The sequence below is a fragment of the Hemisphaericaspora subhashii genome (assembly GCF_019202705.1).
Source record: "Hemisphaericaspora subhashii strain CBS 10753 chromosome Unknown scaffold65, whole genome shotgun sequence".
Taxonomy (NCBI): Eukaryota; Fungi; Ascomycota; class Pichiomycetes; order Serinales; family Debaryomycetaceae; genus Hemisphaericaspora; species Hemisphaericaspora subhashii.
In genome coordinates this window covers 1-23,126 of record NW_026057233.1, presented here as the reverse complement: position 1 = coordinate 23,126, position 23,126 = coordinate 1, and the positions used below count along the sequence as shown (strand labels likewise).

The following is a 23,126-nucleotide window of genomic DNA, read 5'->3' as shown; positions in this document are numbered from 1 at the left end:
GGCTATGATATTTTATAACCAACACGCGCTACCACATGTATATTTTTTCCAGTTTTTTCAAGATGGCGTTGTGTTTTTAACTTTAACTTAATCAAAGGGATCTCTCCTCTTTCCTGAATTTCACTAAAGATAAACATATAAACCCCAAGTTGTTTTAATTAATGTTTGAATGAATAACAGGGGAACAACAAGCATTAACGACACCAACCAACACACATAGAGCCGAGATAAGAGAGAGCACAATAGAAGAAGTGCTTGTTAGTAGCCGTTAATGAACATATCAATACACACAACATACGCGTTTAGAGGTTGGATAATACGAAGATCATTAAATTACAAGATATCCTCTAACCCTCACAGTAGATACTATAGCATAATGAAACAGACGCGTCTTAATAGGAATAATAATAGCACAACTAAAGATAACGATTCAAGGATATTGAGAAGTAATTCATTATTGGAAGGGATTGATTTTGATTCTTCTTTCAGTGAAGATAACACCATTAGTAGTAAGACAGATACAAGTGACATAGAACTAGATAGAGAGGAAGATGATGATGAGGTTGTATTTGAGAATTTGAAGGAGGAGAATAAAGGCGTGATTGACATGTCTGATTTTAGTGATGATGATGATTCTGCTATACTTGCAGCAGCAGCAAGATTAACTGAGAAACGCGATGCATCTTCGCCGATGACGTCCAAACTGAAATCAATCAAACTACAACCATCACGATCACCTCAACAGGAATCAAAAGAGTTCAAGCATCCAATTACCAAGCCCATACAATCATCTAAAACATCACGTGGCGGTGGTGAATGTCTTTGTTGTTATCTTAGTCTTAGTGGTCGGTAGAGTTGCCCGACTTCATCTCCTAGTAAAGGAGTTTGTAAATTTATAATCAGGTCTCCATCACAAAAATCCAACACAACATCCCCTTCCAAACTCACAAGTCCAAATCCCATAAATTCTTCACCTAACCCCAAACTATCACCTACCACAGGTCTATTCAATTATTTTCCAAGCAATGCATTTGGGACAGCCCTACAACAAATCCGATTTCATTCCAAACTGAGTAAACAAACCTCAAGTTATTCCACCGCAGCTCCAAATGAACACTTTGACTATGACCACCACCAGCCACGTTTCTACGAGATGACTCAAAGACCAGGCAGGGATAGTTTGGACACAATAGAACCAATACGACATGTAGGTCTGGCTAATAAGATAAAAGAAGTGCACACATTTTCAAAAAAGCAAGAAGAAGTATTACAAAAAGTGAAAAGGGGAGTTTCATTATTCTTTACCGGATCAGCAGGAACCGGGAAATCAGTGTTATTAAAAAAGATGATTAGTGAATTACGGAAAATATATCCCGATCAAGTTGCCGTTACTGCGTCAACTGGATTAGCTGCTTGTAATATTGGTGGACAGACCTTACATAGTTTTGCTGGGATTGGATTAGGGACAGGAGATAAAGAGTCATTAGTTAAAAAAGTTCGAAGTAGTCGAAAAGCTTCTGCGAGATGGAAAGCGATAAGAGTACTTATTGTAGACGAGATTTCGATGGTGGATGGTCATTTATTGGATAAATTGAATCATGTCGCTAAAAAGATACGAAAATCGAATCTACCATTTGGTGGAATTCAAGTAGTATTATCGGGGGATTTTTATCAATTGCCTCCTGTGGTTAAACAAGTGGATAATCGAGGGGAAGAGATTCTAGAGAAGTTAGAACCATATTTCGCATTTGAAAGTGCAGCATGGGAAGAAATTATTCAGGATATTGTTGTTCTTGATGAGGTTTTCCGTCAGAAAGGTGATCAAGGGTTTATTGACATGTTGAATGAAATGAGAGATGGGATAGTTAGTGAATCAGCAATTAAGAAGTTCAGGGTTTTGGAAAGACCACTTCCGAATCACGATGGAATTACAGCAGCGGAATTATATGCAACCAGATTTGAAGTTGAAAGGGCAAATAAACGAAGATTGGATCAACTTCCAGGAATGGAAGTAACATATCCAGCTTTTGATTCAGGAACACTTCCAGAACCACAGAGGCTGAACTTATTGCAGAATTTCTTAGCCCCTTGGGATTTACATTTGAAGAAAGATGCTCAGGTAATGTGTATTAAGAATTTCGATGAGACTCTTGTTAATGGATCACTTGGAAAAATTGTTAATTTTGTGGATCGTGAAACATATTTAAGTACGGGAAATACAAACCCAGACGATAAATCAAAGACAGTATATAATGCCCCGGTGGAAAGTGAAGATAAAGAACAGCCAGATCTTTCGGATTATATCTTTCACGGAATGGTAGACTGTTGACCACTAAAAAGAGATGGACTTCTTCTTTTCTTTTTAGCTCTAGCCTTTACAGGAGCATATAAAGCCTATATGCAAAGATTCAAAGGAACGAGATGTCCATTAGTCAAGTTCTTAGCTCCTGATGGCATAAATACCAGAACTGTCCTTGTAGAACCTGAACAGTGGACGGTGGAGGATGAAGAAGGAAATGTCTTAGTTTCAAGAATTCAATTCCCACTTATTTTAGCTTGGTCACTTTCGATCCATAAGTCGCAAGGTCAGACATTAGCGAGGGTCAAGGTTGATTTAAGGAGAATCTTCGAAACAGGTCAGGCATATGTTGCATTATCAAGAGCGGTGTCGAGACTGGGGTTGCAAGTGTTGAATTTTAACGAGAGTAAAGTTAGGTCACATCCGAAGGTGATTGCGTTTTATAATAGTTTAACGACAGGGGAGTGGTATAAAGGGGTAGGACCACGGCAGCAGACTTTAGGTTTTGAGAGAGAAGAAGTTGAAGTTTCCATAGACAGGTAATTAGAGTTAGTTGTATGTACATGTATAAATATTAGATCTAAGAAAACGTTCAAACTGAGGCTTACGTTATAAACCTTTCAATAGATACCGCATTCGAAATGTCATTCAATTTGAAAATATGAATCATTCGCTCATAATCGTTTCTATCTTCAAACAAACCAAAGATTATGTTTTTGTTTGTATTCTCAACCTTACTGGAAATCAATTTGCTGACATAAAACTCAAGTAAATCAGCAAATGGATCTTCTATTCCAGTAATCAATTCCTTAGCTTCTTCGCCCATATTTGAAAGTGCTGTTTGATAGGATAATGAATCAAGATCAACTACGACTAAATTGCTAAACCCATCAACATCCTTCCCGAATAATTCCCAAGCGTTCATAATGACATTTTTCTTTTTAGCATCACCATCACTTGTACTTTTTGCGACATTCAATTTACATGTCCATATAAGGAGGAACCTTGACAATTCACAAAAACGTTCAACAAACCGTTTCACATGGCTTGGAACCACAATCAAGACAGCTTCATTATTATTCTTTACTCTTAAACGGTCAACGATTCCGGAAACAATTTTTACGTACTGTTGGTTTGCACGTGCCTTTGATTTATTTACGAAATACCGATTCATGGCCGCTCTTAAATTACTACCCAACTTTGAGAAGTCATGAATCAGACCAATCAATTCAGATGTTTCAGATGATTCATGCATAAGTTCAAGTTCCTCTAAGACACCTTTTTTATTCAAAGCTGTGAAATAAGCTGACACTTTTGTCTCGCTATCTAATTTCTCATATTTTCCACTATTATACAAGTCTCTACGAGGTTCAAAAAGCTTCCCATACTCATACACATACATAGTCACAGTTTTTAGGATTTTTCTTTGTGTACTTTTCAAATTTCGACGTTGGCTTTCTAATAATTCCTTTAAATCATCGAAATGTCTCCGCATTTCCAGAGGATCTTCCTTATGCCTTTGATATGCCTTGACCCTTGCTTTCTCGAGTATTTTTTCCTCTTTCAAAATAAACTGATTGCCTATTTCATTGAACTCACCTCATAGTCCTCATTCGTTTTTTGTATTAACCTAAACAAGATTGAACATCAGGTCAACTTCCTTGGTAAACGATTCATATAACTCTGTTTGCCAATAATTATCACTTTCCGGAGTCCAACTATCTTCTAAAAACATTTTAGTATAGTCGGTATCATGACCCCAAGCTAGATTCCTGGGAAGTTTGCTATTTCCAATCGGTTTCAAGCTCTTATAGACTCTTTTATAATGCCCTTCGTTTTTCCAGCCTTGTTTAGATAATTACCATCCATATTCAGATCAGTGTATTGCAGGAAAGAAAAAACAAATGCCAATAACTTGTGCTCCGTTAATATCGGTACATCTCAAGAATGCACTTGTATCAACAACACATAAAAAACGTAAAGCGTCAAGGTCAGACTTTGCGAGTTTGAGTTTGGATTCTAAACCTTCGCTGATATTGTATAGTTCACTCAAGGTAGTAATTACTATTTGAGGTTTTGTAGATACATCGTCGGGATCACTAGTTATTCTTCGAGTTTCTTTCTGATCATACGAGAAGTCTACCACCATGGGAGATCTTTCAACAGTAGTAGTGCTATTGCTTGTTGGAGTAGATGCTTCTCCTTTATTGGAACTGACAAGTGTTTTGGGGACACATCTAGGCGGAATATCTGACAACAACCTCATTGCCCATTCAGCATACTTGTCAAGAATATCATCTGTAGGTACCACAATAACAGTTTCAACCTTTTCATTCAACTCAGGAAACATAAGATTTGGCTTTCTTGTCAATGTAAGTTGAAATGCGTGTAAAAGAGTTGCCAATATGGACTCATCTTTTGTTAATTCATTACCATATGATAACAAACTACAATCTGAACCCAAGGCGGCTAAAATCTCACTCTGTCGGGTTGTAGTTTGAGTGTATTGTTGGATCGGCGGCTTACCTGGACCCTTATATGACCATTGATCTATCTTTTCTTGAAAGAATGGTAAGATTCCAAATTTCATGAATGATGCATTTGATTTTGGATTGTATTTGAGATCCTGGGGTCGCACTATAAGTGGACGTAGGTTAGTATTCGGAACATGAGTTATCGTACCCCTTGGTCTAGGTACCTTAAATGGTATTGGAAATTTAATCATTTACTTTGTTGAAAGATTTACAAAAGATGAATTAAAGATTATTTTTCACTCATCTCTATTTAATTAATTGCAGGTAGATTTGAGATGATTTAGAGAGCAAAGAAAAAAAGATAAATTTGCAACACAATATACACCTGACTAGAGTCACTTCGAACCCTGAGGTGGACATAGTTCATGTCAATGATCATACACCATTTAACAGAAGCAGAAGACTGCGTCATAAGATTCAAATTTGAAATACATAATGTACTTTTATATTTTGTCTTAAAGCTTCTACTACTAGATAGAATTCCTTCTATATAAAATTTTCCTGTCTTCACCATCTGTAATCTTATTCCTAAGATCCATTCCAGCTATAGGTGGCATACTATTAGTAGACTCCCACGTCGTAAACAATTGATCAGCATACCCAAGACCAACTTGATAAATCTCATCAAACCTTCCAAAATCCAAAGTTGCATAATTCTCAATAGGTGGACGTAAATAAATCACCCCAGGAGTTCTTTTCGCCTCCTCTAAAGCATTCACACTGGCAACATATGCTAATCTCATTTGAATATCCATCATATTTGGAACATTTGGATGTTTTGAGAAGGGATTCCATCGATTGAATAAAACCCAGAACCCAGAGAGAGTATCTCCATAATTCATAGGGGTTCTATCATCAGCAGAACCGACATCAACAGCAATGATATACTTTGCTCCCTTCTTTTTCATTTCATTTACTGGAAGATTATCCAAATATCCCCCATCTAATAACATACATCCATCATATGCTATAGGAGGTAATAAACCTGCAAGTGACATTGATGCTCGGATGAATCTCCACAGATATCCAGTTTCATGAATTTCCATGGTGGAATTGGTTATATTCGTGGAATTGCAAAAATATTTAATCCAAAAATCTTCAATTTCAGTAAATCCTAAAACTTTCCAAATTCCTCGATTAAATTCATAACCAGTAATATAAGATGTAACCGGGTAGGTAAAATCCAACACTAGTCTCCACATTGCTGCAATTCTTTTGGAAAACTGTTTGGCTCTTCCATAGATTGAAACAATGTTATAATCTTTAGCATATAATCCACCAACAAATGAACCAATTGATGTTCCTCCAATTAAATCCACCGGGATTCCATGTCTTTCAATCGCAGTCACGACTCCAACATGAGAAATCCCCCTAGATCCACCACCACCTAATACCAACCCAACGGCTTCATTAGATAAAATCCTCGCCAATCTCAAAAAATCATTCTTATGCGATTGGTTATATTTCATACCTTTGTTACGATTCTTGACTTGAAATTTCAACACTGAAGAAAATGCTTTGTTTTTAGCTTCTTCGAATTTTAATCTAAGACTTGGATTTGTATTTCGGGAAATTTTCTCAGCTAGATCACTTATAAATGATTTCCGATTCGCTTCTTCTCTAGTCACTCTTCTTTCAATATGCATTTGAATATGATCTACAGGAACCTGGGTATTAGATAAGAATTCGGTTTATGAACAGCTAGGCCCGTAGACGAATTTTTCTTGGTGGATTAAACAAAGATCAGTTCTAGCTGTGGTTTTTAATTTGATTAATAGTTGTTCATATTCACCAACACTAGTAGCTACAGAATCATCATCGGCATCAGCCAAGAGTAAAATACAATCCCCTTGGGAAATACAAGTGGCCGTCCAATTGGATTTAACAGGCGAATCACAGATATAAACCACAGTTTCGTATTCTTCTTCCAAATATGCGAAATATCCCAGTAATTTCAACCGAGACAATCCTTCATCAAACGCATGTCTACCTAGATGAGTTAGAGTAGATGCTTGATCTAATGCGATAACATTCCTGCCGATCGTTTTAAGTGCATGTACTAACTTATCAGCAAATTCTCTCACTGGTAATCCGGCAACTGTGGGAAGAATCGTGATAGTTTTATAGTCATTGGAGATATAAGAAGAAGTACTCGAGGAAATACTATTACTTGACAGATTCAAGGCATTATCTTGGGATAATACTTTTGATGCAACCAATCTTGAAACTTTGACCATAATTGATGGATTCTGGAACGTTAACATTTCAAATAATGATCTTGGAATACGGGCTGTTTCTGAATCTCGAACTGCAATTAATGAATTTGATCTTCTGGAAGCAGTTAGGACTTCTACTTCCCCAATTGATTCTCCATGGCCATATTCTCCCAAAATTGTAAGTTCTTCTTGTTCCTTCTCAGCAACTCCTCCTCCGGTATTACCGCCACTACCATCTTTATCCGGTGGTCTTCTTTGAAAGAAGAATCATGAGACTTGTTGAGATTTGGAGGGTGAGTAGACAACATGAAAGCCATTCGCCAAATCACCTTGAGAACAAAGCACATTCCCAGCCGGAATATGGCACCATTCCAAAGCATAATCAATAGTCAAAATCTGTTTCGATAATAAACTCTTCAATTTAATCGCTACTGGTAATTGTAAAAAATAAAACTTATCCATCAATTTAGAATAATCTGATTTATTAATATGTGCAACGATAACTCCTTCATTTGCAGGGGTCTTTATGGTGACCAATGACCTAAATCCAACTACTGAAGTAAGATATCCGGCAATACCGCCGGGGTTTACAGTATATACTTTTCTCAATCCTGATTGAGAGGAGGATTCCAGCTGTTGGACAGGTGTGGAATAAACATCCAATGATCCATGAATGACATAATATAATCCGGTATTGAAGGAATCTTGAACTGCTAGGGTAGAATTGGGTCCAATGTATTTTATTTCCAATGCTTTTGCAAATGCATCTTTTATTGTTGAAAAATCAATCGCTGATAATCTTGGAAGACGGAATTGCTGTTGCGGTTGTTGTCGAATACTACTACTATTGCTTTGTGAACCAATACTTGTATTGGCTACGTTTATGGTTGTCATCAATGTTGATTCATAACGGGGTCTGAATCCACGATAAAATCTTCCCCTTGGAGTAGAAGTGTTTGAAATTAAAGTATGCAGGGAATTATGTAATTTATCAATTGATAATAATGATGTATTGGCAGATGATAATCCAGAATTCACTTGACTAGTACTTTCAAGTAACATGCCTTGAGTTCGTTCTTCATTGATTCCCATAATTTTAAAAACATTTTCCACGATTGCAATACGTAAGGATGTTTCCTCTGTTTCTTGTTATAGTAGACTTTTACGACTAGAGTACAAAGATGAAAGATAAGGACCTAGTGAAAGAGTACTTCCATGTAGAGATATCGATGATGATTTCAAAGAGGGGACTGCGCTTGGGTTATTTTTTAGTTCTTCAGTGGAGAATATATCAGTCTGTCTTGAGATTGGAACCGAGGATAATAAATCTCCAGGATGACTTGATTTCAATCTTGAATCTAATAACACATATTTTGAAGATGATCTTTCAAGATGGTGTCTGTGACTTGATCTTGGTTTCAGTTTAGGTCTATCCTTTTTAGGTGTGGTGCCAGTATTGTTATGATCATCATTCTCCTTTTCACTCAGAATCTTTTGTAACAATCCATCAACCAAATGCTGGGGTAAATTGGATACATGCTCATTCAATTTTATTTCTGATTGTAATAATTCTCCTGAAAGACCCAAATAATTATGTACTGTATTCATAGTAACTTTGTATAATCTAGTTAATACCATCGTGACAATATGAGATGTTGATTTTGGGTATTTCTCTTGTACTCTTTGAAATGCCGAGTATGGAATAACTGCAATTGTCATCCCGTCATATTCTGTACCTTGACATTTTGGACGTACAATGATATTAGGATATTCATCTTCTTCTTCATCTGCCACGTCGTCATGACAAGTATTCTCAAGATGTTTTTCAATTAGACTTGGAGGGACATTAATTGCAAGTTGACCAGTTTCAGATTCTGAAGCTGGAGTCATAATCATATCCAGATTGCTACTCAGATGTCTATGTGGTTCAAATAAATCCAAAGTCGATATCAATGAACTTAAGGGCGCTCCACTCTTCACTTCATTTAATAATTGATATCTTTGATTGAGAAGATTGCACTATTTTAGTAGAGCCAGCATTTGCGGTAGTTAAAGATTTGAAAGAGGCATACAATCATGGGATATTTTTGTGTAAACCTGTGCAGTACCTTCAACCACCATCACGAACCCTAATGACTCATCTAAATAAAGGATTTCATCAGCTGAAAGTTTCTGAGTTGACATATTCTTTGTTAATTCATGAAATACTGATTTTTCTAAATATCCAAATACTTTAATTGCCAGTAGAAATTCATCTAAATAGTTTTTAGTTTTACTTTCACGTTTCTTCTGAACGAATAAATTGGAAGATGATGGATTGGTAGCTGGTTTAACTGTTTCTTTATTCTTATGCAAATCTTTGGAATATCCTGTTAAATATTTGTATCGTACAATAACAACAGTAATGAATACAAGCAAACCAATACCAAGTAATATTGAAGAAAGATTCATTCGTATTTCAAAGTTTTTCGAAAGCAATCGGATAATAAGGGCCGGGAGATCTAATAAGATTATATTCATTAGTCGTATCATAAACCATCGACAACCATTGAATAAACGTGACAAAAGCGAAGGTGATGATGAACCATCCTTTACCAATTGATTATAAAGAGGATCATTTGACTCTAGCATTGTTTTCTTTAGTGTGATTGATTAATTGATATCTGGGGAAAGAAAGAAAGGAAGATCTCATCAAAACGTGTTTTGATTACATCATCGTTTTTTTATGTTGTGCGGCTTTTTTTTACAACCAATTCAATTGATTAGCAACCATCGTGATTAGAGCTTTATAGAAGCCACGAGCAAGGATGCCATTGACGACTGTAACATCGGGGACTGAAGATCTCGTCCTATATACATATATAAAGTAGTCGTACTAATTATTCTAAACCTCGTTCTGAGTCTGATTATACGAATATGTACCTTGGAGCATATCTCAGCCGTGCCGCCAAAGCACTAGTTATGAGTTTTCAATATAATAACAACTTAATTTTATTTTTACATTTACTAAACTAAAAGACAAATAAAATACAAGTAGAAAACAATTCAGAAGGAGGACGAAAAAGTCTATGCCTTTTGTTCAAGTTCATAAGGTAAACATCCAAATCTAGCCAAGATTCTTTCAATTCCATCCATACCTAATTCCAAATGATGGAATTCAGGACCATAACTAATTCTCACATAATTATACCAAATAACTTCTTCTAAATGACTTAAATTCTGAGGATTGATCAAAAAGAAAAACCCGGGAACAACAATTACTCGTTCATGTAAACATTCATGGAAAAATCCTAAACAATTACTTAATTTCCCTGGTAAATGACTTAAATTTAACCATAAATAAAAGGTTGAATTTGGAATTTGACGTTCTTCAAATTTAAATCCCATTTTTCTAAATCTATCAAGAATATAATCTCTCTTCATCTTGAAATGAAGTTGTAAGGCCTTCATTTCATTCCTAACTTTCAAAGGTTCCAAGAAATCAACAGCAGCATATTGGAAAGGAGCATTCGACCCACCATCCAAGAAAGATCCTGCAGAAGAAAGGGCATTAATATATTCTTCTGGCCCTAAGATCCAACAAATTCTCCATCCAGGTAATCTGAAAGCTTTGGTTAATCCATTAAGAATCAAGACTGGATCAACATCCACATCTTCAATATATTCCGCCGAACTGATTGATGATCCAGTACATCCATCATCATAATAATAATGGGAATAAAATTCATCCATGATTAACAAACATTTAGCCCGACACATTTCATGTAATTTTTCCAATTGAGATCTTTCCATACATCTCCCAGTTGGATTACGAGGATTGGAAGTCAATAAGGCACTAATACCTCTTGTTAATTCTTCTTTGATAATCTTGAGATGGATTTCATAATTATCGGCTTCTTTCAATGGGACCGGGATTGGAGCGAAATTCTTGAATAATGAAAGCATTTCGGCATAGGCGGTATAATCAGGCAAGAAGAATGAAAGATAACAATCACTTATAATAGATGCAATTCTTGTCAAACCGGCTCTTCCTCCAGGTACAATACAGACATTTTTATAAGTATATTGCGAATCTTTTCCTTTTCGATAAGTTTCATTATAATAATTAGCAACTGCTTGACGAAGGGGTTTTACACCAGCAGTTGGAGCATATTCTTTTGAATAATCAGGGACAGGGATATGTTTTGGTCTAATGAAAGATCCTGGGATCGTGTCACCGTGTTCTGGAGCACCTTGTCCGAGATTAGCCCAATCACCGACATTTTCAGAATCAAATCCATATTCTTGTGCACGTTCAGTAGCCCATAAAACCCCAGTTGAAGATTGTTTGGTATTGATAGCAGGTTTAAAAACTTCTAAATCAAATCTAGGTCTTGGTAATGGCACGGGAGAACTGGATCTACCATGTTCAGATTTTGATAATTTTGAAATAAGTGTTTGTCTAAGTGAAGTATCTCTAAGATTTGGAGTTTGAGATGGAGCTCTACCAAAAAGGGAATTATTTGCATGACCTGGTGCGAATCTATTTTCACGTCCAACATGTTGGGGTTGAGGTTGTTTCAAATGAGATGGATGATGAGGTTGGAAAGGTTGACTACTACCGGCAGGAGTGTGTGCTGGTGATGGGGTAGCTTGAATTGCTTCTAATAAGGAAGATGCAGATTTTCTTAACGATGGAGGTAAGGTTGATTCTAATCTTTCAAATTCTTGTACTGACTCTTCCGAGTCTGATTCTACATGAATATAAGGAGCTGACATTGTTTCTTGTGAAATTGGCCTTTTCCCAAAAACGGTTGAATAGTCTCTTGACTCAATTGCTATTGGGTTTATATATGAATTGCAATTGACTAAATTGAAAAATTTTCAGCAAGTGAAATGAAAAGTACAAGAAAAAGAAGAAGAGATGCAGAAATGAGTCTTTTTTTTGTTCTTTTCAATGCTTGGCTGGGGGAAATTGAGGGGAGGATAAATGGAACTTTGTTTGAAACAAAGTTTGGGCTTAAAAGTGAAATATGAGGGTTTTTATTTAAACTTCATAAAGGAAAAATAGCTCAAATATGAAATGAGGGATGAATGGATTCGGTTTAAAATAATATAATTGGATAAGGAAAATGGTGGTGGCTTTTTTTATCGTTATTAATTACATCATTGAATCTCAACGAGACCCTTTTTCTATGCAACAGAATTATCAAAATCTACAACTAATTATATCTACAGTTTGGTATCAATGCATCTTTGTGACATATAACGAATCTATCTAATGGATACCATGGTTATATCAAACCTTGTTGAACTCATTACAACTTTAAATAGAAAGAAAAAAAAGAGTCCATGAGACGATCTAGAATCTTTAAGCAACTAATTACGACCTTTTTTTTTGTGGGGAATACACGATGATCACCCCCCGTCATTATTCCCCCACCAACCCCCGCCATCACTATCCAACAGTTACAATTATTTGCTTAGAAAAGCCCGCTTCTGGAGCTGCTGCCAATGTCAAGTAGTGAAGTCACGCACATCAAGTTTTGTTCAGCCTTGTTTATGATTCGTGATACATGACTACGTATCGCGATTTTCTCGATCGAATCGAAGCAAAAACGCAAACATGATCCTGAAAAAATACCATTCTGGACTGGTATTGCTTGCTCTGTAATAGTCGTCGCTTAGTTGCGTAACACCCAAGAACCTTCAAGTGACATTGACTGTACATAAACATTTCCTACGAGTAGCCTGGAATTAACGATTTCAGTTTCTGGTCAGGCTGCAAATTTTAGTCTGACCACGGTGCGCGCGGCCGAGAGAGACAATGGAACGAGCTTGTTTAAATGAAACGCTGCCAAGAATACATTCAAGAAAATGAGATTACTCTAGTAGAAATTCACAATGTTTTATAATCAAAAGTTATAAAAGATACTGTATAACTCAAAGTGTTAAGAAAGAATGTGGTAGAAGGAATATTGTATGTTCTAATGTAATTTATAAATCTTAATTTAAAGTTTAAAATCCTGGAAAAATACGGGGGTAAACATTTTTCCATTTATAGATTTGTTAGTGAATAGTAGTAGCTCGGTATTAAAAAGACAAAGAAAAAATAATGCCTAGGTGTACTTCTTTTTCTATGCATACCGCCTTACTGCAAAATAGGTCGAGGTCTGGAAATCTTATTGAACCAGTTTTTTTGGTTTAACAATTTGTAAGTTACAGATTGTTAGATTTCATCTATATCTTTATATAAACAAATGAGTATACTGTTTATCTGTTATAATTGCTGCACAAATACTTTACATATGCTACTGATACTATTCTCAATTTAAGGAAAGTGTAAAGTAAAGTAAAGTTACAAGTTAAATTATTTTTAACATTTAAAATTCCTTGTCTGACATTTTCTTACTTATTCTTGTGGTTGCAATAGTAAGTTAACTGTGGTTGTAGTTGTATTCTTATTCTCCTTTTTGGTTGTCGTCGTGGTTCTTCTTGTTGTTGATGTTTTAGGCTTGTACGGCGTTAAAATTTATATTAAACCAAAAAAAAGGAACTGTATGAACGAATGATCACTAATCAATTTATACTTTTGCATATAAAAATATATAAAACTTACCCCATAAATTCTGGTTTTTCTTAATTAATCATACTTTTAACCACCAATTCCCTTTTTATATTAATTGTATATAAATAATCTATATATTTATAAGAACATTCTTTAATTTGATACTTGACAAATTTCGCAGGGCATTTTATAATTTATAAATTTAATCCTTTCGCTTGTTCGTTCCCGATTTCCCGTTATAAAAATAAAATAATACAAAGAAGAAGCTCATTACAAAAAAAAAATGATCTCTCACCACAAGGAGACAAATCTCAATTCACCATCACCACAGACACCACCAAATACCTTGGCATTCCATACAAACCAACCACATTCAAAACAACTTAGACAGCCAGTGACTCCTAATCATCATAGAATCAGAAGATCGTCATATTCTTATCAATCCTTACTTTCGTTTGAACCAATAGACAACTCTACCGCACAAGAACAACAGCCAGCACCATCACAAGAACAATCAACACCAAAATCATCTTTGTCAACTTCTAATTTAACAAACAGATTTAAACAGAAGCTAAGTTCTTATCGTCATATAATGGGTCAACAATTATCACAATTAGATTCCAGAAGAAGTTCTTCAGTTAATACAACTAATGATTCATCATTCCCACCGGATGACAACCAACGCCACCATCACCACCATCATCATCGTAATAATATTGATGTATCGACTCAGGACCCATCATTCCCACTTCTGTACTCTGCTTCCATACGGCGTCATCTTAGTGTTCCTACATTGAATCAAGATGAAATGCTGCAGGTAAAAGCAGAAAATTCAACTACACTGGCTGATTATCATGATGAAGAAATGTTGCCTGCGGATAGTGCGGATTCCGGATTAGCTTTACAACCAATCACATCTCCATTAGATAATCCTCATCCATATCCTTCTACATTTTATTTATCACCCATCACCTCCAATGAATCACGATATTCTAATGAATCATATGATGAATATCGACACCCTCATAATGAAGATTATATTGTGGATGAATCTCCTTCTTCTTCGGTGGGTACACTTCCTCCCAAGACTGAATCAATTGATGATGTAATTATGCAAGACGAGGAAGTACCTGTAGAGAAAGTTATAGGAGAACTGGAGGAACAGTTTTCACCCCTTTTATCACTTCCCTTGGAAATCTTATATCGAATTATTGAATATGTTTATGTTGATCATGATATTTCTTCAATTAATTCCAATTTAGAGAATTTCGCCAATACAATTCCATTATTATCAAAAAAATTCCATCATTTATCATTATGTTTTTTATATAAATATACGATTTTTAATCGTCCTCATTCATTTGATAAATTCTTACATAATTTAAACAGTAATCCAATTATTGGGAAATATGTTGAATTTATGGATTTTCAACAATTTACATCTATTGGATTAGGACGTACTGGTAGGATGAATCAAGAAATTCAAATGGTGACTTCAAAAACTATATCAAAGGCTTTGAAAATGACACCTAATTTATTAGAATTCTTAGCCCTGGAAAATATTCAAGATGATATGGATATTGTTGTATTGGATTTATTATTTAATAAATTACCCAAAATAAAAGCATTAGACTTTTGTGGAGCAAGTAGTGAAGCATTTGCAAAAGCTTTTGATGCATTACAAATCAATCAAGATTTAACAATTACAAAACTTTCCCTTCATGATTGTTCAAATTTACATCCAGATGTATTTGCAAAAATCTTACCCAGATTAATTCATTTACAAAGATTAGATTTAAATCATACTTCAATCACTTCAACTATCTTACTTGAAATCCCTCGTCTGACAAGATTGACTCATTTATCATTAGCTAGATGTTCACAATTGACAACTAAAGATTTAATTAATTTCTTAGTTAGTCATCCAGCAGTATGTAAAGGAAGTTTAGAATGGCTTAATTTACAAATTGATTCAAATGTCGTTAGCCCCCTTTCTGACATTTATTTATTATACACCTTAAAACATCTCAATGCCCCACAATTGGCATATTTAAACCTTGGAGGAATGCCAGTGAATTTCAAATGCCTAATCACAATCAAAAACCGATTCCCGGAATTATTAAGTCTAAACATCTCCCATGCAAACTTAAAACTCGAAGATTTGAATGAATACATGAAGGAAAATAAAATCATGTATCTCGATATCACCGGTATAAAAACCATCACCAGATTCAACCTCCCCTCCTTCCTAAAAATAAACTTCAATAGTTCCCTAGTCGCAGTTGAATTCGACTATAAGATTCTCTACGACTTCACCTCCAATGGAGACTATAACAGAATCTCCCCCATTCAAACTTCATACATCGAAGAATTAGCCCCACCCCAAATCTGGATTAAAATACTGTTACTTCCAGCCTCTAGAACCTATATATTTTAGTGTTGGCGGCTCCCGGAATATAAATCAATCCTAAATGGGAATGGTAATGCGGCGGCCATGCAATCGAATTTAGTTTATTATGATTTGGAAACGGGGAATAAAATTGTTACGAATGTTAAGAAACCCGGGTTTTTGAAATATGCGGCAAGAAAAGTGAATTGTTCGATTGGATATTATAATTTGAATGGATATCGGAATAGAAATATGAAGGAGGATTGTTGGCCGGTGGAGTTTAGTCAGAGGGGGATATATAATTATTATTCGTTGAATGTGAAGTAGACGAACGATCGAACGACCGAGCGACAGCGAATGAGAGAGATGCTATGCGAGAGAGATATAATGTGAGCGAAAGATGTCTCTGAGAATGATAAAGAGAGAAAGCTGTGTGTCTGAAAATGAGAAAGAGAAGGGAGGTCTATTTATGTAAGAGAGAAAGAGTAGAGATTAAAATATTTAGAGTAGTTGTGTTTTTCGATAAAATTTGTGGTTTTTTTTTAATGGTTATATAGTAATGATTAATTGTGATGAATAAAAAAACAGATTTTTATAATAGAATGAAAGATTGGGAAGTTTAATATTGGTTGTTTACTTTGTACCACTGACCTATTCAGGGTCTTTCCTATGGCTTGGTGCGATTTTTCACTCCATCTCTAGTATGAGCTTTCCTCTAGTAGTACCAGACTAGATTGAGCCCACGGTATAATTCGGTATAAAGGGAAGTGCTTTAATATGCATAATCTAAAAAATGGACAATTATCACTAAAGTGCATATCCATAGAAGTTTATATATAAATGGTTCATGGATAGGTCACAAAGTGTTTGTGTTTGTATCCGATCAATAGAACAATGGAAAATTCAAAACCTCGGTTATACTTTTTCTCAGTATGGATTTTGGTGATAAATTTAATATCCGTTCTAAAGAATACAGACCCCACATATTTTTTTTTCACAAGCCATAAATTATTTAAATCAAGGTTAATTTCCATTTCAGCTTCGAAATCACTTTCTTTCTCTTAGTCACTATACAAGAAAGTAATAAACGATGTCAGCACCAGAATTAACTGCAGTAAGATCTCCAATAGATACCAAGAAACTTTCCCAATTTCTTTGTTCAAATCTTTCTCAAGCCCCAGGCATTACCTTAGGTCATAACCCAGCTGATTTATCTCATTTCCATGAATTAAAAATTCAACAATTTACATTTGGACAATCAAATCCAACTTATATGATTACTGATTCTCAAAATAACAATTATGTATTAAGAAGAAAACCAAGTCCAAATGCAAAATTAATTTCTAAATCAGCTCATGCTGTTGAACGAGAATTCTTTATGATAAATTCAATCAATATTTTGAATTCTGGTAGTAAACTTCCAGTTCCTGTTCCAAGAGTTCATTTATTATGTGAAGATGAAAGTATTATCGGATATGTGTTTTATATTATGGATTTTGTTAATGGTATTCAGATTAAAAATCCAAGTATGCCAGGAATTTCTCCAGAAGATGGGAAATTATATTGGGATTCTATAATTGAAACTATTGCTAGTATTCATTTATTAGATGCAGAAAAGTTGATTCAATATTTACCAAAGGAACAGTTCCCTCAATTTCAAAATGTAACTAAATTAAAACAAACTTTATATTTTACAAGACAAATGAAGACATTATCACAAATTCATAAATCACAATCTCAACATGTTGCTCCAATTCCAAATTTCGAAGATATTACTGGATGGTTATTATCTAATGCTCCTAAAGATCCTACAAAACTTACATTAATCCATGGAGATTTAAAAATTGATAATGTTTTATTTGATCCAATCACTAAGAAAGTTTGTGGTGTTTTAGATTGGGAATTATGTACTATTGGAAATCCATTATTTGATTTATCCAATTTCTTCCAACCATTCCTGTTACCTAATAAATTAAATCGTATGCTCTATCATCCCCAAGAGACAGATATGGGAGTTGAAGACCCAGAGTCTCAAACATTTTTATATGCCCAATTAGCTAAATATGAAAAATTAATCACTTGGAATCCAGAAGATCCAAAGAATAATCCTACTGATTTATGGATTATCGGTCATGTATTTGGATTATTAAGATTGTGTGTTATTAGTCAAGGGATTGCTATGAGAGTTAAATTGGGTAATGCCAGTTCTGCAAATGCTTCAGGTTATTCTCGTATGTATCCATATTTGGCTGAGTTGGCTATGGGGAATATCAAACAATGGAATGAAAAGAAGAAGCCTCTGAAGATTTAGTTTAGCATATATTTATATATTTATAATAGACATCGTATTTCTAATCAAATGGCGAAATTGTGGTTTATAAATTTGCAACTTTTAGTAAATTCTGGAACCGAGAAGTACACGACCGGGCCTTTAACAGGGCCGTTTTATTTTTTCTTTCTGTTTTTGTTTCTTTTGACTCATTATTGAATTTTTCAGTTAGAAAAATTGTCTGATGATTAAAAAAAAAAGTTTCTTGAATTAATTCAGTTAATTCAAATCATCTTCACCAAGATAGAGAAACAGAAATGTCCACATTCGGAAGTGTATTCAGAGTTACAACATACGGAGAATCCCATTGTAAATCAGTAGGATGTATAGTCGATGGTGTCCCGCCCGGGCTTCCATTAACAGAAGCAGATATTCAACCTCAATTAACTCGTAGAAGACCAGGACAATCTAAATTATCCACCCCAAGAAATGAAAAAGATCAAGTAGAAATCCAAAGTGGGACCGAAAATGGTGTTACATTAGGTTCACCCATTGGAATGCTTGTCAAGAATCAAGATCATCGTCCTGGAGACTATTCTGAAACTGATTTATATCCAAGACCAAGTCATGCCGATTGGACCTATATTCAGAAATATGGGACTAAATCCTCCAGTGGAGGTGGTAGATCGTCTGCTCGTGAAACCATTGGTCGTGTGGCTGCTGGTGCAATTGCAGAAAAGATTTTGAAATTAGCTAATGGGGTTGAAATTGTTGCGTTTGTTTCTTCAATTGGTGAAATTTCCATGAATAGAAATCCACAAGATGAAACTTTCCAACAAATTTTGAATACAATTACAAGAGAAGATGTAGATGATTGTGGTCCTATAAGATGTCCCGATGTAAATGTTAGAGACGATATGGTTAAAGTTATTGAAAAATATCGTGATGCTAATGATTCTATTGGTGGGGTTGTTACTTGTGTAGTTAGAAATTGTCCAATTGGTTTAGGTGAACCTTGTTTTGATAAATTGGAAGCAAAATTAGCACATGCTATGTTATCATTACCTGCCACTAAAGGGTTTGAATTTGGTTCTGGATTTGCCGGTACTGCCATTCCAGGTTCTCAACATAATGATCCATTTTATTTTGATGAATCAGCAGGTAGATTAAGAACAAAAACTAATAACTCTGGAGGTATTCAAGGTGGGATCTCAAATGGTGAAAATATTTATTTCTCAGTCGCTTTTAAATCTGCTGCTACTATAAGTCAAGAACAAGAAACTGCTACTTATGAAGGTAAAGAAGGTGTTTTAGCCGCTAGAGGTAGACATGACCCAAGTGTCACTCCAAGAGCCGTTCCTATTGTGGAAGCTATGACTGCTTTGGTTTTGGCAGATGAATTCATGGTTCAACAAGCAAGAAATGCTACCAGATTAGCTTACACTAAATAATAATTCTGTATAGAAACTATGTACTTATATACACTTATAAAATGGTTAATTAATGACAGTTATTGCCTGACAACCTTGCTGCCTGTTTACCTGTAACAATGAAACTCAAATGCTTCATTTCGATTTCTATTTACTATCATATCTGGGAATTCTTTGAAAAATAGGATAATTTATATCAGCTCTATAACAGTTCCAATGTGGGATAAACCTAATGTGCACATACGGTACACTCGTCTGATCTGCATCTGAGTTCTGTTAATTTCGAAGAGCTTCTGAATAGCATCCCCGGCGTCTTCTCTTTCAAGTTTATATGTAAATATCGCCTGGGCGGGAGTTTACCTAGAGCCTCTATAGGTTTCTGCTTTAATAATGGTTATGGTTTTGGGCAAGAACGTCGACACCTCTTGGTAAACTAGCATATTTCATTGGTCTAGCTCCCACTTCTCTGAAAAGCAACGTTTGTATATTCATGAAGGCTATTATAGTTCTCCCTGTGCATGACCTCTGAATTCGGTTTGATTCGGAACAGATTGTTGCATTCCGTCACCTGTTTGAAATTCTATAAGCTTCCTTTTTCTACTACTTTTTTTCTTTTTCTTTTCAACTCGATCGCCTTTCTTCTTGGATTTCTTCTTGCTGTCATTGGCATTTCCATTTCCGTTGTTAGTAATGGCAATTTGGTCAGTTTCTGCTTTTGGAAGAGTATCAACTTCATTCGATTGATCGTTTGCGGGTCTGCGAACACCAGTTTTGAAAGTTCCATTAGAAGCTCGGGAAACTTGAGGATCAGCTGCCAATGCTTGAGCCACTGCACCAGGACGTATGAATACATATCCATCTGGGTCACTACTCCACTTCATATACTCCCCACTAAGGATCCAACAAAGAGCTGCCCTTCCGGTAACTTTATCTAAATAATAATAGTTGACAATAATGCGGAAATCAAGCTTTGTGATAAAAGTATCTATTGGACATGTAATCTGCCAAGCACCCTTGCTCAAGTAACAAACTGGTTATGAGTCAAGAGAGTACCTTAAAACGTTTATCCGATCCATTAAAGGATATCTTTGATTGAGCCTTTGTTGGTATTTGCACCTATCGATATATTGTATAATGTCCTTCATCCGAATAAGGCCGGCAGGCTTGGTAAACTTCTCAGCAAGAGATCCATATGATAACATCTTGTCCGTCAATAGGGTGTCCACTAGCTCTAGATACATGAAACTGTACTTCGGGGTGGCAGGGTGAGGAAAAAGACACAATGCCGGGATATCAGTTTCTGGAGTTAAGACAAATGTGTCAGGGTTAAGAAAGTATTCTTTGATTCCCATGAATACATTTAACCCTATTTGAAGGGCTGCAGATTGCCAGAAAAGATTGTCCTTCTTGAACACAAAATCCTCGAAGGCAAAGGAAATTTGGGATTTGATATCTCTTTTGAAAAGCTCCTTAAACTTGTAATCGGGATCTATTTCTGACATTATATTCATACGGTCGAATGCCTGTGCCTTGGAAAGATAGCTGGGAGAAAGAACTGGTATTCTATGTCCTTCTCTATCTGTATAAGATGAGCCCTCTCCATCGTTAGTTGAACGTGTATGTTTGGAAGAATAAGTTTGAGGCGAGTGGTCGTTAAAGGGGTAGTTTGGAGGAGGAACAGGTACATCATAAGTTTCTCTATTTGTATAAGATGAGGTTTCCACCCCGTTAATATCATGTGCGTGGTCCGAAGAATAAGTACCACCATGGTTATTATTCCTATCATTTCCATTCTCAGTCGAAGAAGGATCATCGACTTCATTAGAACCATTCGTGTTTCCTCTTTGAATAGCAACCCCAAACTGGTTGTGATCTATTAACTCGTCGGCTTTCAGATGAGCCTTTGAATTAGTAGCTGGATGTGAATTTGGTTTGGAGTTTGATGACATCTATCTTCTAATCAAGTGCCATGTGGATGTAGCACGCGGTTATTGAATCTGTAAAACAAAATGAAATATATTATACTAGAATGAAGCAGAGTATCAGCCCTTACAATAATTGAACCAGCTGTATTTCGTGCGCTACACAAAATGTGGAAATTATTTTGAGCCGCATAGTTTAAGACGGTACTAACAAAATAATTTGATTGCAGTTCTCGCTAAGTGCGTTGTGCGGGTAACCTCACCGTTTTACATCTGTTACTGTGAGACTAAAGGAGACTATAAAATACCAAAATGCTAATTTACTTAATTTATCTTCTTCCAAAACACAGCACACAGTATATTTATTAGGATAAATTAAATATTTCTATACATAATTAAATAATAAAAACTGTTCTATGGAGGAAAGCACAAGACTAAAACCCCTTTACAAAAATTTGGGTTGATTGAAGGTTTAATTTTGAATATAAGTCAAAGCGAAATCATATCCATCGACGGTTTCATAACAGCCAACCAGCATTTTAGAAAAGTTCGGCGAAGAATGAGACTGAGGGAACCTTCCTCAGATGAAGAGTTAAAAAGACGGATTTGGTACTATAAAACATATACTCAAACCTCACGATACATCAGATTCGAATACTTCTAAAGGGGGTTCGGTTTTCGTACTTTCCCCCGGGAACGGTTTTTATTATTTAATTATCTATAGAAATATTTACTTAGTTTATTTTAATAGATTTATATGCTGTGTTTTGAAAATACTATCTTAACTCATCCCTATATCATCTCGAGTACCAGGTCATCTCATGTGCCAGGTCATCTCGTTGATATTCGTAATTCCAATACTAACATCTGTTGTGCATGGCTATATTTAGAGAACGGAGTATCACTAGTAAGGAATGTAGAACAATAGGCACCACTACAAATCACATATCATAAGATGATTCAAATTCTTTTCGTTTTCTAGGTGAACCCTTAGATCACGGATTACACCCTACAACAAAAACAATAATCGCCTGACCTTCTCGATATATACATTAGGTAAGTACTTGGTTTGCAACCTATGACTTCAACTATCTCTACCACATTTTTGAACTTATACGTCAGCTGAAGTTGACACAATATCATATGGAACGTCAATCCAACGTTTGTTCAAGAAACGTTCAATAATTGCAACAAGTTCAGAAATCGAGAAAATACACAAAGACAATAAATGTCTGACCTTCCCAATCTAGACATTCGGCAAGTCATTCTTTTGCAACTTATGACTTCAATTATCCCTACCACATTTTGCAACATTATGACATAATTATTAACAGTTATTTGACATATTCCAAGAAAAAAGGAAACACCGGAATACACGCCGAAAATTTTGCAGCCAAGCGTTTTCCCTGTCATTTAAATTTCTTTTAATTGCATACATTGATTGTAAATAGAAGCCAAGAAATTGAAACCACTTTCTAGTCATTTGGCTGCAACGGAAGTCCGAAGGTGCGTTTGTTTCA

General features: G+C 35.4%; 7 protein-coding genes and 1 pseudogene across 8 annotated transcripts; 5 read left to right on the top strand and 3 right to left on the bottom strand. All coding sequences in view use genetic code 12, as the record gives it.

Moving 5' to 3' along the window:
- Positions 1–376: 376 nt before the first annotated feature.
- On the top strand, positions 377–2,329 carry PIF1 (DNA helicase; the record flags this gene model as incomplete). The annotated part of the gene is made up of 2 exons (XM_049405563.1): positions 377–812; positions 1,002–2,329. 2 exons carry the CDS (start codon positions 377–379, stop codon positions 2,327–2,329), a joined length of 1,764 nt encoding a protein of 587 aa, XP_049264811.1.
- Positions 2,330–2,398: 69 nt separating this feature from the next.
- On the top strand, positions 2,399–2,842 carry J8A68_001873 (C-terminal helicase domain-containing protein; the record flags this gene model as incomplete). The annotated part of the gene is made up of 1 exon (XM_049405562.1): positions 2,399–2,842. One exon carries the CDS (start codon positions 2,399–2,401, stop codon positions 2,840–2,842), a length of 444 nt encoding a protein of 147 aa, XP_049264810.1.
- A 61-nt stretch (positions 2,843–2,903) lies between these two features.
- J8A68_001872 lies at positions 2,904–9,680 on the bottom strand (annotated as a pseudogene). Its single transcript has 7 exons — positions 9,165–9,680; positions 8,261–9,068; positions 7,417–8,194; positions 6,549–7,302; positions 5,345–6,500; positions 4,202–4,936; positions 2,904–3,880 (listed from the first exon to the last, which is right to left on the bottom strand). Coding segments are annotated over exons 1-7 (5,724 nt in total).
- A 435-nt stretch (positions 9,681–10,115) lies between these two features.
- Positions 10,116–11,807, bottom strand: J8A68_001871 (uncharacterized protein; the record flags this gene model as incomplete). Its single annotated transcript, XM_049405561.1, has 1 exon — positions 10,116–11,807. The coding sequence occupies one exon, from the start codon at positions 11,805–11,807 to the stop codon at positions 10,116–10,118; it is 1,692 nt and encodes a 563-aa protein (XP_049264809.1).
- Positions 11,808–13,879: 2,072 nt separating this feature from the next.
- J8A68_001870 (uncharacterized protein) lies at positions 13,880–16,033 on the top strand (the record flags this gene model as incomplete). Its single annotated transcript, XM_049405560.1, has 1 exon — positions 13,880–16,033. One exon carries the CDS (start codon positions 13,880–13,882, stop codon positions 16,031–16,033), a length of 2,154 nt encoding a protein of 717 aa, XP_049264808.1.
- Positions 16,034–17,075: 1,042 nt separating this feature from the next.
- J8A68_001869 (uncharacterized protein) lies at positions 17,076–18,296 on the top strand (the record flags this gene model as incomplete). The annotated part of the gene is made up of 1 exon (XM_049405559.1): positions 17,076–18,296. The coding sequence occupies one exon, from the start codon at positions 17,076–17,078 to the stop codon at positions 18,294–18,296; it is 1,221 nt and encodes a 406-aa protein (XP_049264807.1).
- Positions 18,297–18,571: 275 nt separating this feature from the next.
- ARO2 (bifunctional chorismate synthase/riboflavin reductase [NAD(P)H]) lies at positions 18,572–19,705 on the top strand (the record flags this gene model as incomplete). The annotated part of the gene is made up of 1 exon (XM_049405558.1): positions 18,572–19,705. One exon carries the CDS (start codon positions 18,572–18,574, stop codon positions 19,703–19,705), a length of 1,134 nt encoding a protein of 377 aa, XP_049264806.1.
- Positions 19,706–20,184: 479 nt separating this feature from the next.
- On the bottom strand, positions 20,185–21,633 carry J8A68_001867 (uncharacterized protein; the record flags this gene model as incomplete). Its single annotated transcript, XM_049405557.1, has 2 exons — positions 20,185–20,575; positions 20,738–21,633. The coding sequence occupies 2 exons, from the start codon at positions 21,631–21,633 to the stop codon at positions 20,185–20,187; spliced, it is 1,287 nt and encodes a 428-aa protein (XP_049264805.1).
- Between the last annotated feature and the right edge of the window lie 1,493 nt (positions 21,634–23,126).